Source organism: Athene noctua, chromosome 1 (assembly GCF_965140245.1).
Source record: "Athene noctua chromosome 1, bAthNoc1.hap1.1, whole genome shotgun sequence".
In the NCBI taxonomy this organism is placed as follows: domain Eukaryota; kingdom Metazoa; phylum Chordata; class Aves; order Strigiformes; family Strigidae; genus Athene; species Athene noctua.
Genome location: NC_134037.1, coordinates 122,543,725 through 122,561,830, shown reverse-complemented (window position 1 = coordinate 122,561,830; position 18,106 = coordinate 122,543,725). Strand labels below are relative to the sequence as shown.

The 18,106-nt window shown below is 42.4% G+C and overlaps 1 protein-coding gene across 2 annotated transcripts in view; it reads right to left on the bottom strand.

The window, feature by feature from the left end:
• The window catches only part of SNAP25 (synaptosome associated protein 25), a 66,115-nt gene that overhangs the window by 22,230 nt on the left and 25,779 nt on the right, over window positions 1-18,106 (bottom strand). For both annotated transcript variants that reach the window (XM_074915187.1, XM_074915102.1), the window contains exons 2-3: window positions 7,426-7,560; window positions 6,728-6,769 (exon numbers count right to left, since the gene is read on the bottom strand). In XM_074915187.1, coding sequence (XP_074771288.1) covers window positions 6,728-6,769; window positions 7,426-7,497 — 114 coding nt within the window. In that variant the 5' untranslated portion in view covers window positions 7,498-7,560. The remainder of the gene's footprint in view (window positions 1-6,727; window positions 6,770-7,425; window positions 7,561-18,106) is intronic.

Here is an 18,106-nt window from a genome sequence, read left to right as displayed (position 1 = left end):
GCAGCCTGGTTCACTCCCTTTTCTTTAAAAATCCCTGTGTGTGTTGCCAGGTGGAGAGAAAAAGCCTCCTGCCTCTTCTCATGGTCTGCTGTGCCCTACTGCCCTTGGGTCAGCTATCTACCAGGTACCCACTGCTGCTCTTTCCCTTCAAGCTCATACCACATTTACTTTGTATCCCAGCTGACTTTTATTTTTGCAACCTTTAGAAACTTAGGGTCCAAGGGTCATCTTAGTTTTGACTTTTTAAAGTAAGGAAATCATTTTTAATTATCTTACATCTTCTGTGAAGCAGGTGTCAGAGCTGCTAAACACTGGATGGGCAATAGCTTTTTATTGTGCTCCTGGTACCCAGGAATATCTTACCCCAGAAGATTTATATGTATTTTAAAAAACATACCTCATGCAAGCACGAGAAGGCTGCTTGGGTCCTGTGTCATCTTGTGTTTGAGTAACTATGGTGCAGTCTCACATGGGACCTTTCTAAATATTTGGCTCAGAAATCTACAGTCGGTGGTGTGATAGTTGGTGGCTTTCAATGAGCCAAACATAGTCAGGCTGAGAAATGTTTACTGCCCCTTAACCCTCTGACCTTATTTTCCTGCTGTTTTTAACATCTGAGCAAACCGCCTTTATGCAGCTAAGATGTACAGTGACCTGAATAAGACCTATGCTGAGAGACAAATTCAGCAATTAGATCTTATGGTTTGTATTTCATATTAAATCCTTGCACAGAGTGAAAGAAGTGCAGTTTTCTTTTACTTACCTGACCATAAGTGCCATTAATTTTATCAGGCATACTGTATCTGTTAAGAGCAGCCTGGCACAGTATTAATACTGATGTGAAAATATTAAGGTGTGTGCATTGAATATACTTGTCTGCATCTGAGGTCTAATCCAAAGCATATTGAAACTAATAAAAAGATGGTCACTGACCAAGATGAGAGGTGATTCAGACATTGTGACAATCTCCTCCTGTTCCAACTTTCTATTAAGCATCAAGTTTCTGTTTTATTCACAAAAAAATTATCTTTGTAAAGCCAATTTTTTAAGAAAATGACATTTGTACATTTAAAACATATTTAGACTTTCCTAAAAGTTCAGTATTTCCATTGTGACTGACCCTTTAGATAACTCAAAACCAAACATGTCTGTAAGACTGAACTATTCTAAAACTATGCTTATCATCCAGATGTCTGAGCAGGAGAGAAATGCTCAGTAACTGACCCTCAGTGACAATGGACTGTGGCACCTCTGGAAACTACAAAACCTCTTAATTTAAAGGAATATAGAAGAAGAAATGTGCCAAAAAAAGTTTGGGGTCCAAACACAGACAACGTTGGCATTTTCTGCACTAAAAGTATCACAGGAACTCCTCTTGGTCTTAGCAGGAGCAGGTGTCAGCAGACACACTTGAACTGGTTGCTTAGAGAGTGTGTTAACAGGAGGTGATGAAAGCTGTGTTTGTCAAGTGCCAGCCCAGAAGAGTATGTTTTACAGCAACCGATGATCATAAAACCTTGATAACAGGCTCCTAGAAAAGCCACAGTCACGTGAGGGGCCCAGTGACCAATGTTTTGATTTGTCTGGTCCCGAGGGCTCAGGAAGGGTTCCCACCCACATCCAGTGCTCACCAACATCAGTGAGATCCTACGTGGGGAGCCATGAATGGGTAGAACTAGTGAGGTCCATCTTATTATGAAAACGTGCTAACAGTACACTTTCCCCAGGATTAAAGCCTTCCTTTCTTCCTGTGCAATGGAGGAATTTCTTAAGACCCTAAAGTCTTGCACAGGCAAGCCTCTGTTTAGCTTCTAGCAAAATAAGGATTCTCAAAAGATGGGATGCTTAGGGTAGTTCAGGCCAGAGAGAAGAAAAATGCAGCTTTTGTATGACCCTACAGAGTTCATGGAGCACATGCCCCTTTAATGCAGCTCTTAAATCTTTTACAGCCTTCTCTCTCCAGAGTTACTTCTGACTCTCCTTGTCTTCTTGTTGCACTTGAGAGGAGAATTTGGACTGCTGGATTTTGCCACCGTATAGCAAACATCTCACACTCTTGCCCTTTAGAAGAAAATAGCACAGCATGAATTGCTTTTGTTGAGGCATTAAACTGACAGCTCTGAAATTCCTCAGTTTATCAGTAAAGTAGGTATACCACAGATAGTAAAATATATAATCTTTTCCACTCAGCCATGACTCTAGGAATGAGCAGGTCAACTGGCATGTCCCCCTAGACTTTGATTTTCATGGAGATTGCTGTGGCTTGCCAACTGTTTTTCTAAAAAAATCTGCTCAACTTTGCATTCAAGATGACCCCTTAGAGCAGGAGGCCACCACTTTTGACTTTAAAATCAATCACATTAGGTGAAACAGCACAATGAATATAGACCCCATAAAGTTTATGAAAGTCAATGTCCTTCAGCCTTTCAGTAGTGCTAAACTCTGGTGCTGAGATAAAAGCAAACCAGGAATGAGTACTAATTTGGATTCAACATGTTTTCTATGAATCATATGCCCAGGTTCTCCACTGGGCTGCTGGCTAAGCCACTGATCAGAAAGCCAGAATATATGATTTTAAAACTCTGGGCTTAATTCAGCTCTTAGGTATCTGTCAGTGCTTCAGTGAAGCCAGTTTAACCACATAACTGGGAACCCTTTTGGAGACTTTAATGTATATTATCCTCAAGCTTCTGTAACAGCTTTTTAAAACCTTTTTTCTTATGAGGGTCTCACTCAGGACAAGGCCGCAGCAAAAAGTTCAATGAAATTTGCCCAGCACTTTCAAGGGGAAATTCATTGCTCTATCATTTCTTGTTACTGCTGTTATGTCACTTGATTTCCCAAGGTGGGATTAAAACTAGGAAGAGAACTGGGATGGGTTTTGAAAGGACCCAACAGTCCCTCCAGGAACGCAGTGTGTTGTGTCTCATCCATGCCTGCTACAAACGGCAGCTGCTCCAACTCTGATTTAGCTTGAAGGGTGATTTTCGTAACAGTATAAAGGAATGATATATCAGAGAATCTAAATTTTAGAAATTGCTTTCTCTGCATTTCAGGAGACACCCTGAAAAACAGATACACACTCTCAGTTATGTGAAGAACACATAAACTTCCACTTTGATGAAGAATTTGGCTTCAATCGATATGGATCATAGAGTTTGTTTTGAATAAATTAATGCAGACAGTTATGTATCAGGACAGTCTGACATTGCTAGCACTTTCCAGAGATACTGAAGAGAAGTGTCAACACCCTAAAGACAAAAATGTGTTTTACATAGTCAAAGGGGTCTAATCCTGCATAGGAAAAACTGAGACCAGAATTATGAAGCACATTGCCCTGTGCCAGATATGTATTTCTGTGGAATTAAATATATTAAAACACTCTTCTGAATAGAATAGTTCCAATAGCTAATGATGTCAAGTTAGATTTGACAAGCTTTGGACCAAACCCTAAATTAATAAAATATTTTTTCTTTTATTCTTCAAACTAAGGAACATTTGACTATGATACTAATGTCAGGGGAAACTCACTTGCCAATCACAAATGAAGTTAGTTAGTAAAATGGCCTATTGCATGTTCAGCGTCCTGCGTAGAGCAGCATCGTGAGGTTATCAAACATTTATAGCTTTCCTATTTCAGCTTTGATATGCTAGTAAATTTGACTCTAACCCCCCAGCATATGAGAGGAGAAGATAGTCCTGTCTGGTTTTAAATGTACAAAACAGCCCTTTTGTCTGTACATGTTGCTAAGTGCTTTCTTGCTGGGCTTTCTGCAGTACTGATCCTGTTGATATTCTTTCCCTTGCTGCATCATAACTAGAAACCATCTTTTTTTTTCATCCTACAATGATAAATTTAAAGGCCATGGTGGTTCCACCGGAATATGGTATTAGACTCACTACTTCTTCTTGCCTTACTCCTTACCTTGCAGATGTTATTCTGTATTTCACAAATTTGGCTCAGAGGTAAAAAGCTTGAACAAGAAGATAAGAAGGTCAGCTACAAACTGTGTATTTAGTCTCCCTTCTTCTGCCTCAGTTCATTTTATGTTTTGGCCCAAATATTGCACAGCATCATCATAAAATACAGGTATTTATAGCACTGTCTAGCTGAGTAGCTCAAATGAGCATTGCTCAGTGTAGACCTAACTGTGTTGCAGGGGTATGCTGAGCACCACAGAGCAAACTGATTTTTGTAATCTGCCATCCCAGTACGTAGCTGCCTTGGGGCAAAGCAGTGTCTATTTTGCAAAAAGCCACTCACCACGTCTTCTTGCTTCGCCTGTTGTGCTAGGACTGATACAATCAGCTTTTTGAAAAGTTGGGTTATAAAAATAAGAAGCAGTAACAGATTTGGTTTTCCTTGCTGACGTTCCCTGGGAACAGCACCAGGGCTTAGTCCCAAACTCAGACTAGTCTTCTTGGGTAAGGAGGGCACTATCCTTTGGGGATATAGGTTTTGTCCCCCAGGTGATGACCTACATTTCAGCATTACAGTTGCCTTGTACTGCTGTAGGGCTTCCCGGGTGGATAGCACTCTTCTGTCTCTATAGTGGAGCCAAGTCAGTCTGTTTATTCTGTATTTTCCTGCTATCTAACAGAGCAGAGCCAACCATAAGATTACATATATATGTATGTAGTAATAATGCTTAAACATGGATGCATCCTTTTCCTGAGTAAGAAGTAACAGATTTGCTGTATCAAGAAAACAGAGTAAAAAGCATTCTTTCACTGGGAAAGAATATTTTCTATCTCTTCCCACTAGACAGGTTCTGCTAAGCAAGAGAGTCTAATTGGATTTTTTGGGTCTATTAAATCAGAGCAGTGCAAGTTCAATTTCAAAGACACTCATAGTTTGTCTTTTCAGTATAAAATCTCTCACTCCCTAAATGCTGCATTCTTTTAAAAGTAGCTAGGAAATGGGGTCAGAATAATCAACCAACTGTTTAGACCACAGAAGAATTTTAAAGGTCTTTTGTAGTCACATTAGTGAAAATAATATTCAGTTCATTTTAGAAGAATTCCCTTGACTACTTAGTGCTAGTTTTAGAAACTTCTCTATTTGGACAGGAAGATATTGTAGCATCTGAATAAAAGCCAGGTCCGGAGAGACGCTGAGCTCTTCCAAGGAGCGCTAGAGTCCTACATAAATTCACTGGTAAATTCAGCAGTCCCAGTTCTCCTCCCACTTTGCCATTTGCTGTGATTTAATACTGAAATTCCAGTGGCATTCACAATATGCTAGTTCAATATGTTAGGAAGACTCAAGCAGTGCATAGGTCACACAAATACGGCTCAGGAGAGACAGGGCTGATATTTACTGATGGCTTGGCCCCGAGCAAATCGTTTCCCTTTCCCGCACCTCTCTTTCTTCCCACTCATCATCTGCCTTGTCTGTTTAGATCACAGGCACTTTGGGGCAGCAGGCTCTCCTGCCTTGCGCTTGTGGAGGTACCCATGTGAGACTCTCTTCCATGTCGTTGAACTGATTTCAGCAGGGTCTGCATCCAGCATAGAGTTGACATAAAGTGATGGTTAGAAATGGCATGTCCAGGGAATTGAACAGCAAAAAGGGACAGATTGCTTGTGAGACAAGAGCATGTTTCAGCTGCAAGGGGCCCAGATCTGAACTGTTTGTGGAGGAGAAGAAATGCTGACTATGCTCAATGACCCATCTGTCTGTCTGTACACAGAAATTTAATTTTGTCTCCACTGGACTCCATTGATCTCCACATTCATGATTGATTTCAAGGCCATGAAGCCTACGGCTGGGCTTGTGCTTGTTCCTGAATGTGGGACCTGATGAAATTTTTTTCCCGTTGTCTCTGCTGGACACTCTTCTGGTTGTCAGGAGTACTGGCACTGTCAGCGCTGATGACCCTGATTAAAAATGTCACCAGCTCCAGAGCCAAGGCTTGCATGATGTCTGAAAATAATATATCCTGTCTGAAAATAATATATCCTGTCAGGCGGGAGCAAAGTCTGCCACCACCTGATGGCTGAACACTAAACCAAACTGAGTTTGGGAATTTCCAACTTTTAAGCCCCTTCGAGGGTGAAATGAAGCCTGACTCAATTGTTTTTTCCCTTCTGGCAGTGACCCCTCCAGGTAGGTATAAGCCATGAGGACTGAGCCTGGGTCCTCTTCCTTAGCACCATAGAAAATCAAAGGACTTCCCTTCCCAAAGCTGTTAGTCTAGGACATCTCATGAGCCTTGAAATCCTAGTAAACCTTTCACAGATACATAAAGAAGTGGCATTTAAATGCTGTGGTGACTGATGCTCTATAAATAACCGCAAGCGTTTATGGAGAGGGAGGTATTTAAAGACAACACCTTCCCCACTTGCAGTGTTATGGCAGGGACATCAGAGCTATGTCAGCTCAAGGCTCCAGGAGCTCTGCAGCAAACTCAGCCATTTGTCCCTGACTCCAAGTCACCTTCAGAGCCAGTTTCCTTGGTTTGTCTCGAATAGCCTCTCTCAACGGATATTCAGGTATGGCAAAACAGTGCTGCAGCATCTGCCCTGCAGTGTGACACTTGGCAACTAGGGCACAGTGTCTTGAATGACCCTCACAAGGGGTAAGGATAAAGGGGGGCAGAGTGGCATATAAAGCCATGGCCATGCCCTAACAGCCTGAGTTAAATAAAAAACAACACACTTCCAGTGTCAGTCTCTCCATCACCTTTGCTTACAACAGAAGTGCAAATAAAATGCAAGTCCTTACCTCTTCAACAAGCTGCAGCATTCGACGGGTGCTCTCAAGGGACTGAGAAAAACAGAGGAAGAGACACTTAGATTTGGCAAGATACAGTTTCCAACACTAATGTGGAGGCTCATGCTGACAGTATTATTTTTCCTACGCTCTTTGCCTTCCCTCAGAATCAAACATGAGCAGGGTACTGGTGATCTCTTCATCCCCAGCTCTCTGTTATGGCTTGCGAATGCAGCAGTTCCCACCCCATCTCAAGGCAGCTGCAGTCTCTAAGGCTTGTGCTCCCGTTGCTCACACACTGTGGCAGTGGTGCTTGGAACAGCTGCTGTTCCACTTTAAAAATAAAGTCTGTGGTTTTCAGCTAAGACTTTTCAGAGACCTAATTGGTGGCTTTTAACATTTAATAGGTTTGGCAAATTGAAGGAATCCTCAGAAAATATTAAATTGCTGCTTTTTTTCTCTGAGGCCAGTCAAATTGATGCAGACTCTAATACCTAAACCAAACTCACGATCAATAAATGCCTTAATCTAGACTAAACATGACATTAAATTTTACCCCGGCTCATTTCTTTTCCAATTCTGCTTTCAGTGTAAAGCTGACAGAAAACAGAATCAGCCCTAGAAATCCTCTGCCGGATCAGCTCGTACTTCTGGATGTGTCTCTTGGGCCCACCCCAACCCCATGTTTCGAGTTGAGCTATCAGTCTCACTTCATCAGCAAGCTGGTCGGCACGCCGCTGCATTTCTTCCAACTCATTGCGCATATCAGCGTCTTCCGCCATTTTAGCTGTGGGTGTGTTTGTGGAAGCTGCAGACCAAGGATTTGCGCTTAGCTGCTTGTGAACCTGGAAGACAGCGACAAGGGAAAGAAACAAGTGTGGTTAGGCTCCCTGACTCACTGAATTGTGCTTAAATGTCAGTCCCACAGAAGTGCTTTTATCACATGAGTGCCCTCACCCAAACTCTTTTGTTCTGGATAGCAATTACTATAGAGTAGAGAGCACGTAGGATTGTTCAAGGTGGTGCTTTATTCCTGTATTATTAATCACTCTTGAGGAACCAGGATGTAGCCTTGTCATGTTCTTGGAGGAAAATCCTTCCTTTTTTCTTAACTTTTCAGATGCTATTCATATCGAAGCTGGAGACTCAGGAGGTGTTAATTGCTACCAGAAACAGTCTTGAGACCAATTCCTTCTTCTCTAGAATTAAAGGCCTTAACATGAAGGAGGTCAAGGTTAAGCCTATGCCACTCATGTCCTGTATTTCAGCTACATCACTTGGAGGGCTGGACCCTCAGCTAATACATCTGCAATGAAATTAAAGACAATGAAACTTTGCAGATTTTTATCAGCTAATGACTCGCCCACCATGCTATAGTTTAGACTCTAAAATAATAGCTAGACTGGGAGAAGTTGTTTACCTGGGAGAATCCTTCATTTCAGAGGAAGTGACAGCAGGACCTAACTGGTATTTTCAACTTCTCCCCAAACTGGGTCAGATTCTGATTCTGGTTATCCCTATCAGTACAGAATGACACCACTGAGCTCATCCTAACCAGAGACCAGGATGTAGCCCATTAATCCTCACTTGGGTAGGGTTTGTTTTTTGTTATAAATTCATGCTAGCTCTGATTACTGAGCATGACTTGATTAAGAAAGGTGGGTCCTCCTACCATCTGTCAGGTCTTTATAATGACAACACTGGCTTATTTCTTTGCTTGATTCAAGCATGGCACGTAGCAAATTACTGCTCACTGAATGTTAGATTTGTTCATTGCAGGAAAACCTAATCCCAGGTGCATAGGAGGTGGGGAAGTTGTGGGGGACTGCAAATAAACAGCCATAACACACATGCCATCACGCTCAATTACAGAAAGAGGACAAAAGCAGCCCCTTTCAGCAAAGCTGCTCCAAGAAGACAAAATCCCAGGGACTGTTTTCTGTCCTGTCTTTGTGATACGTGTGGCCTTTATGAAACAAAATAAGTCAGGGCAGAGCTTGGCTCTAACATTTTAACAATAAAACCTGTTTAAATGGAAGTTGTTATCTATCGGCGATGAATCTGTTCCTCACTTTGACAGTGCTCTTCATCAGGACATCAGGAGTATGGGCTGAACAGTACAGCTGGGTGGCAGGGATATTTCCTGGATCACACTCTGTTTGCTTAAAAAGGCATAAGGAAAGCAGACAGCCTCTTGCATTTCCTCTGCAGCTTCAACATCATAATTGCTGTTTTTTCTTATCTAAGAGGGAATATGTGACCTTCATGCTTTCACGTTAGCTGTGCCTTCACTCATGGCTGCTTTTCCTCTTTGAAGCTACATCAGGAAGAAATCTGTCTCAGAGAGTCAGCCCTGCAGCTACTGGCATGGCATCGTACTTTCATCACTGAGCACAACACCACATCCTTGTCAGAGGGATACTGGCATTTTGCGATGGGTCACACACATGTTTAGGAGCCCAAATCTATGCTGGAGTAGAAACCCACCCAATTCTGCCAGCTGCATGGTCACAGCAGCATGAAGGATCAAGCTTAAGCAACTCATCTGCAGCCTCAGCTGATGCAAACTCTGAGCTTAATTTCATGGCTAATATTCAGACTGATATCAGACACTTCAAGGATGCTCACAAACAGCAGTAAATAAGCTTTATAAAAAATGGCCCACTCTGAGGTTTAGGAGGAAAAGATGAACCAGGACTTGATCTTCTCCCAAAGTGCATGTGAAAGTGTGGGGATACTCTCAAGGACACCCCAACCTTCTCACCATGCTGCTTGGCACTCATGTTGCCCTTTGTGGCACATCACGCTCCAGGAAGACAGTGCTTCTGATCAGCAAATGGAGCATGCTCAGCTGGGATTAAAAGAAGTTATTTTGGTAAAGAACTGTTCTCTGAACTACCGCCCCACCTGTCCCAGGCTGGCACTAGCATTGCCCACCGCTTCAAAAAATGTGGGGTTTTTTCCCAGATTGAGGCAAAACTCAGCATTTAAATATTTCTGACACAGCCTCTGTGATGGAATATCAGGATTAAGACCATGAACCTAGTTTTAGAATATCTAGTTAAAATATTCTCTTCTGCCCGGATCTGTTGCTACACTTGTTCTGGCAGAACAGCAGCACTGAGCTTTAGCAAAAATCAGGATAATTTAAACATGGCTTTGGTACTCAGCTAATCAGTATATACATCTAGCTGTGAGGGGCAGGAAGCTGGTTCTGTGTTATGTCTATCTGGTAGCATCTTACTAGCTGTGAAGTGGGAGGTGATGCATCAGTGAGAGGATGTGATGCTAACAGGGGATTTGGTTCAGTCTCTAAGCATATCCAGTGTGAGCAGAATGATTACAGAACTGTAAGCGAGAGAAGGAGAGATGAGCACTTCTATTGACAATAATGAATAATAACAGTCTGTTTGTCAGTCACTGCAGATAACAAAAACTGCACAGAAAATTCAGTTCTCAAGTAGATTCCAGCCTGACTTTTGATCTTTTTACTTATTCATTTTTGATCATGAGTTGGTGGTACTGGGTGGTGCAAAAATGAAACAAAGTGGAGAAACTGGTGATTTTTTTTTAGAGTTATCCTTCTCAGTTAGTTAGAACCATCAGTTGGCATCTTAGTGAGAGATGCATCCTATTTTGCATCAAACTAAAAAAATGTCAGAGGTTGTAACTGGGGAGTGTTTTGTATCAAGTGATCAAACCTGACAGGTTTATTGAGATTGTTTGGTATTTGTAAAGCACTTAGAATGGATTGAGAAATAGCAAAAAGCATTCTATCAGACAAGTCATTTTACATCAAGTTTTAGTCATAAATAAAAGTGCCCCGCAGCAGTGCTGATTCAACTTTATTTAATGGAAAACTATGCGCAAAAATCAATAAAGGTTACTGATATGCACACAGTATGAGAAACTACATATATTTTGCAGATAGCTGGGAATGGGATTAATTTTTTTGCAGATTTTGCAGTTTAAAATATGGAATATGACAGATTAGAGATAGGATTTTCCTTGAAAAGCCCCATTTAGGCTGAAATTCCATTCCAGTGTCATGAATTTCCAACAACAGGCCTTCTTATTAATAAAATCCTGTAGGGAGCAGATATATTTAGGGAAATATTTCTCTACAGTACAAATGAACAGTTCTCCCTCTATGGTGTTTCTGAGAAACACCTATATATAGTCCTATTGATGTATTAAAACATTAAAACTGAATGATTACAGGAATGGCCAAGAAAAGGTAAACCATAACAAATTTGCTCACTGATTACTGGACAGACTTTCAAAAGCGTAAGGTGTTAGTCTGTCTTGGGCCCACTGAAACCTGCTCTTGTTTTAGGAGAACGGGAACAGGCCAAAGATACTCTCGAGGACTTCAGTTAATAAAGTCCTTGTGGAATTTATATTTTTTATAATAGTTGATATTTTGTATTCTGTTGTCATTCAAGCTGATTTGAACAAAGTATCAAAATCCTGTAATTGCCTTAAGAACCTCTAATATATCTTAAGAACCTCTAATATCTGGAAATAAACTCTTCAAAATGTACTCTCTACTTTCAATGTAAACTACGTTTTATTTTGCCTGCAGAGACGACAGATCAGAAAACCAAAAATGTGATGTAATACATTAAGCTCTTTAGGTCCAAAACTTTGATTAAAAAAAAAGAAAAAGTTGTTACAGAAGTTACAGCTATTTGCAGACACTCAGTCAATTTGTGTTTATACTTGCAAGCTCAAAATTTCACAGGGAACTTGGTTTTTCCATTTTAGAAAAGGGAAAGGAAATCCTCTGGGTTCACACACAAACATACACGGTGCTCTCTTAAAAGGAGCCAAAAGTCCAAATGTTGCTAAAAAAACCCTGTGTACGTCATGTACCAAGCTGTGCTCTGTGTCTTCTAGACAACACAAATAACTTCAGGGACTTGGGTGACTTAAATTAAATTCCCTGCGAGCCAGTCTTCTACGTTACACCAGTGTTTGTACAGAAGCACAACAGACCAAGGGTTAAAGAAAAATACAAAAAGACTGGCTAATGGAAATGCATTGCCTATTATACTTTGAATTCTGCATCTGCTATTTTAGTAGTGCACAGATGCCATAAAGAATCTCATAGTGAGAACATTATATATCCTCATGGAGTTACACTGAAGTCTAAGAGAGACCTACATACGTCCCCAGAGGAAGAGAGATACGAGTGACCTTTGAAAGCAAATATTTGCTTCACAGTGATGAAACACTTCAATGCAATAAATACAGGAAAATGAAAATGCTGCAATTTACTGTGATGACGGCAACACTGCAATAAAATGTTCTTTTTTAAGCACTCTCCCTGTTATTAAAGGACACATCTATTCTTCCTGTGGATATTTGTAGCCAGAGGATGACTGCATTGGCGTATTCTACTAAAAAAGTCAGAGTCGGTCAACACCACACTTTATGCTTCTTACTTGTAGGATTGAAAGAGCATTACCACAGTGGTGTGGCATTAGTAGAGCCACAGAAAACCCAAAGAGAGGCTTTGGATCAAGCATCTTGGGATGGATGTTGAACCATTTGTAGCTGGAAGTTGGGTTGCAGTTATTCTCCTTTCATTTTTAATCTGGTCTTTGGCAGAAGGAGAAACACAAACTGTCAAAGGGGGAGATGAAGTTCAGGTACAGATGAAGGGGGTCATCCTTGCTCCCCAGTATTGCCTTGTAGCCATTCAGTTGGCTCCCTGAGCACTGTGCAAGGCATGTTCAGCTTCAACGGGGCCAGGCATAAGGTGGCTCTGGGGCCGTATAGCATCCTCCTGTCAAGGTGCACACCCTTTTCCCTGCTGCACCTCCGCACCAGCTATCACTGCTACCTAGAGCTCAGCTGCCCAGCACATTGGTTATGTCTTTCACCGCCTTCACCAGACTTCCCTAGATAGGCTTTTTGCAGCTGGGTTATAAGAAATGCGCTGGTGTTAACACAAAAATTCAGTCTAAACCAAAACCTGCCTACTACCACCAGTAGGGAATTAAATGACATCAAAAGTGAGAAACTGTTGCAAAAGGATGCTTAGATACCAATAGCTGGGTGTGTTGCTGACACCAGCAGGTTCCCTCTGAAATTGTGTTGAGGATGTAGTGTTCGAAGGTGGATCCCAACAGAAATCCAAGAAAGGCATGTGCTGCCCACAGTTGGTGTGACAAACAGCAGCTGGTGAGAAATTATTTGAGGGAGTTGCGAGCATAGTTTTTATAGATTGTGGGCCCTCAGCAATAGCCTTCATAAGCTCTAACTCTTCTGGGTTTCGACTTCTGTCATCTCCATTTAACCCAGAGCTCATGACAATTAATGCCATCTATAACGGAAATGTTTCTTGCTTTTGCTCTTATTGTGTTTTAATTGATCTGAAAGCACTTAGAGAACAAATCAGCTAATTTTGTAATGAAAAATCCTATTTAAAGATTTTATGCTATTGCATAAAATGTAACAATGAAAAGTTACTCAAATTTGTTATTTAGATTTAAATTTTAAATAGCTCTGAAATAAAATCTTGAGGAAAGGCTGCTTTTTGTATCAATTCTGCAGCACAGCCTATTGCCTGGATCTAATTTATTCACAAGATTTTCAGCAAAGTTCTCATTTCCAAAGAAACACCTTTGTTTGGTTTGAATCACTGATTGAGCCAAAAGGCTGCGTCTGTGTTTCTGAAGGGTATGTTAGCATTATCCTGCAGCACAGACACCTCATCTCTCTTCTGTTGCTGTCCCACAGTGTGCTGCTTGTAAGCCTTTGGGCCCAGCTTCGCAGCCCAGGCTGATGGAGTACAGTGATAACCAATTTCACTCTGATTTTTCTCTGATATTCAGTAAAGAATAATACCTACTGGTGAGGGTTTGTTGAGGAGTGGCTTTGGAAAAGACAGGGGCTGAGATACTGCAAATCTGAATTCAGGAGAAGCAGGCAATTCCTAGTTTGTCACTGTCTTCCTGCATCACCTTAGACAACTTATTTTACTCTCAGAGCTTGCTTGTGTTGCCTGAAGATAGATCTCTAGAGCTATGTGAGATGCTGTAGTTATTTGGTTTCCTGCTGCTGGCTATATCTGTCAGTGTGCAGAAGTCTTAGATACCCATTGATGGGACTGCTTGTCTGTATTTAACAACTGAATCTGTCTCACCATCTACACCATATGGATAAAATTCTTCTCCTTCCTCCCTTGTTCTTTCTCCCCCCTACTTAAATTGCAGGTGTTTCAAGGCATTTGCCAGTCAGAGAGGCACCTGGAGGTGTTGATCGACAGCCAGATGAACATGAGCCAGCAGTGTGCCCAGGTGGCCAAGAAGGCCAATGGCATCCTGGCTTGTGTCAGCAATAGCATGGCCAGCAGGGACAGGGAAGGGATCTTACCCCTGTACTCGGCACTGGTGAGGCTGCACCTCGATTCCTGTGTTCAGTTTTGGGCCCCTCCCTACAAAAAGGACATTGAATGACTCGAGCGTGTCCAGAGAAGGGCAACGGAGCTGGTGCAGGGTCTGGAGCACAGGTCTGATGGGGAGCGGCTGAGGGAACTGGGGGGGTTTAGTCTGGAGAAGAGGAGGCTGAGGGGAGACCTCATCACCCTCTACAGCTCCCTGAAAGGAGGGTGCAGAGAGCTGGGCATGAGTCTCTTGAACCAAGGAACAAGCGCCAGGACAAGAGGGAATGGCCTCAAGCTGCACCAGGGCAGGGTTAGACTGGCTCTTGGGAAGTATTTACTTCCAGAAGGGGTTGTTGGGCATTGGAATGGGCTGCCCAGGGCAGGGGTGGAGTCCCCATCCCTGGAGGGGTTTTTAAGAGTCAGGTTGATGTAGGGCTGAGGGATCTGGTAGAGTTGGGAACTGTCAGTGCTGGGTTAACGGTTGGACTGGATGATCTTCAGGGTCCTTTCCAACCTAGATGATTCTGTGATTCTGTGAACAGCACTTGGTCTGGGGATGCGTGTGGTGCAGGACAAAGGGGGCTTTGGGGTAAATGCTAGTGAACGTGACATCAGAATCTCATGCTACATCTCTGTGTCAGAACCCACACCTAGCTGGAACAAGAACTCTCCAGAGCCCAGTTTTCTTATGGGCTTGCGTTGCTATAATAACAAAAAGCTCAATAAAATTATTTCTTAGTTTGAATGCAATTATGCAACATAAATGTGCTACCAGGGGAATTACTTCTTGTAAACGTGGGCACCTCAACCCCTGGTCATTAGTGAGTAAATGAGCATGATTGTGCGTATACACAGTTGCGGTGCAGCAGACAAGTTGTGTTGACACAACTGCTCCCTGCCTCCAGTTTCTGCAAATAGGGAGGTTATGAGCAATACATCCCACACTTCTCCCCCAGACACTGCAGCCAGGGGCAATCGCAGGTGGAAAAAGTTGCCTTTGAGATCTTAGAGGAAAAACAGGCAGGCATAAAAGAAATGCCTGGAGCCACCCCATCCCAGTATAAAGCAAGTCATTGTTGTCCTGTCGGCTGTCAGACAATACCGCTGTTTTATGAGGCTCCAACGCGTGCACGTTGCTTTATCAGGCTCCTGCACAGAAAAAAATAAAAGCACGGAGCAGCCATTTTGTAACAATTTCACTTCAGAGCCATAACAACTTGACTTTCTACCCATTTTGCTGCTAACAAAACCGCTTTAGAAAATAAACCTTTCAATGTGTTATCTCTTTGCAGTCATTTCTACAGCTATGTACCCACACGTTTTTCCTTTTTTTCTTCCTTTCCAACAGCAACAGAAAAACATTGTGGGCAAAAATGTTTGTTTTGTTTGTCTGGGAAAGCAACCAGCCAGAGTGGTGGGGGGTGAAGAAAGAAACCCTCTGTCCAGGAGTGGGGATCTCATCTGGAGGGAGCTCCCAGCAGCTCCGAGGGCACCAAGCAGAGGCCTGGGCTGGACAGGCTGGTTGGGAGTCTGTTATTACAGGTAGCTGCTTCATACAGCTTCATTTATAATTTAGCAAGCTATGTCCTATGATTCCATAAGTTTATTGTGTTCCCAGTAGTTCTGAGTCCAGATCCTTGCCTCTCCAGTATCCAGAAAATATTTCACTTCTAGCACAAATTAATTCACAGCCTGAAAATAGCAGCTTGTTCCCATGCCTTGTCCTGTGGCTTAAATAGTTTCTCTCCTTCCCCTCGCTCTCCTCTCTCTCTGAGATATATAAACAGCAATCATAGTCTTTCACAGCATTTCTTACGACATGAAAGATCAGACTCGGTTAGTCCTTTCTTGGTAGATGGACTGTTTGCTGCCCTGATCATCCTAGCAGCTGTTGATGATCCAGTTTGAATTAGTCTTCTCTGGAAAAGGGTGGCTGGCATTTCACAGGGTATTTTAAATTATTATATAGGCTTTGCTCAAAGGGATTAGTGTTTCCCCATCCCTTCAGGAGGTACCTGCTCCAAAATATCCTATAACCTCACTTGCCATTTGTATAGCTGGATCTTGGTGGCTCAGGACAAGAAATCCAGGTATTAGTAGAGAGGATTAAAGAAAATGTCTTGACTCGTAACAAAGCTATTTACATTCTGTGGCCAGAACCTGGGAGGAAAACAAAAGGCATCTGCTTAGCTGGAGGATGAGATTTCTAACTGTGTCATGATTTTCAGTGAAATTCACACCCTAAATTTGTTCAGGTCTTCCTCAAAATATTCACTCACCATCACTGCAGCAATGACAGGCACCCAGCCTCTCTTCTCTCTGATTATATTCCAATTATATTCCATTATATATATATGCTGCTCCTAAGACATTAAATCTGATTAATGGCCAATTTTAGAATCTAGGGGTGAAAGTCACACCACATTTCAAGTTGGAGGAAGTTTCACTGCTGCCATTAGTGGGGTCAGGCTTGCAGGTGGGGCTACCTGCCAGAAATGTGCTGGTAGATGCCAGCAGTGTGTGGAGAGTGAACAGCAGAGCATGGAAGGGGAGGTTGTTTGTGTGCAAACGTAAAACAGGAGTGCTTGGCGTCTTAAATGCTTTTGTTCCAGATTTTCCTGGGGCTCCACCTGCCCCCTTCTGTTTCGCTTAGAAAAATAGATGGATAGAATAAATATAAATATAAATATAAATATAAATATAAATATAAATATAAATATAAATATAAATATAAATATAAATATAAGATAAAATTGAGTTACTGCAAGACATTTAGTGAGGGATTCAGGAGACAGCAAGAAATAAGAAAACTGCATGGCAGATTTTCCTGGGGAGCATAAAGGGCATTCCTACCAGACTGTATGAGGCCTGTTGCATTTGCTGTTCCTAGCTTTGTAGAAAGAAACTGTTCCCTCTACACGGTCTTCTCAACTGCAGAGACCTCATGGTCCAGCCCCCTGGCTCCGTATACATACCCAAGCCTCTTCCACATCTCCTGATTTAAGTTAATCGTCACCTCTGATGAGCATCCCAAATCAAAATGACCTTTTAGGGTGGGGGCAGGGTTCAAACCTGTGATGGGGAAACCAATGTGGGGCAAAGGCAGGCACAGATTTACCAGGAAGCTGACTGGGACCTGCATCCACCCCCAGCACCAAAGGTGTTCAGCACCCATCTGCACCAAAGTGTTATTGCTCCTTTTCCACACAGTTTAAAAGTTCCTCATGGATCACGACTGCGAAGTGCTGAGGTTTTGCGGGTGGTATGAGGCACCTACTTTCAGTGGGCTCCAGGAAAGGGGTCGGTCACAGCCTGGGAAGTCAGTGGGCAGTAAGCAACAGCCTGTTCTCTCACATGTCTCCCAATGAGGCTAGGTCAATCTGATTCAACCTTATAAAGTCACTGTAATACAGAAGATTAACTGTGTCTGTGCCTGTTAACTATGAGTGAGTGTTTGTGAGGCAGAGGTGCTTCAGCTACATAACAGGTAATGCAGCATGAAAAAATTACAGTAACCACCCTGTCTGCTCATTCTTTTGCTTAGTCCTGCCAGTGGGGGTGTCTTACATATCAGTGCGGTTGGCAACCAACTGGCTGCTGTTGGTCTGTGTCCGTGGGTGAAGGGTCTCTCTTGGTACCTTCATAAATCAAGAGGAGCAGACCTGGTGGCAACAGAAGAAGCAAGCTGAGCTTCTGCAAGAGACCATTAGATATGTGTAGTTGTTCAAAAGGCCTTACTCCACATTGCCTCAACCCTTTCTAAGTGTTCTCTGCCTTTGCAAAGTCAGTATAAAATGCCACCAAGTCAGAAGTTACACACACCTATATTACATGCAGATCACATTAATGGCAGAAAATGCAAGCCAGTAGAGATCACCCTCGAATTTTTTATAATGATCCAAGAAAGCAGACAGACAACTGAAGAACGACTTTTTCAGGCTAAATGAATGATGAAAAGGAAACCCACAAACTGGAGAACGATTTTTTTAGGCTAAAAA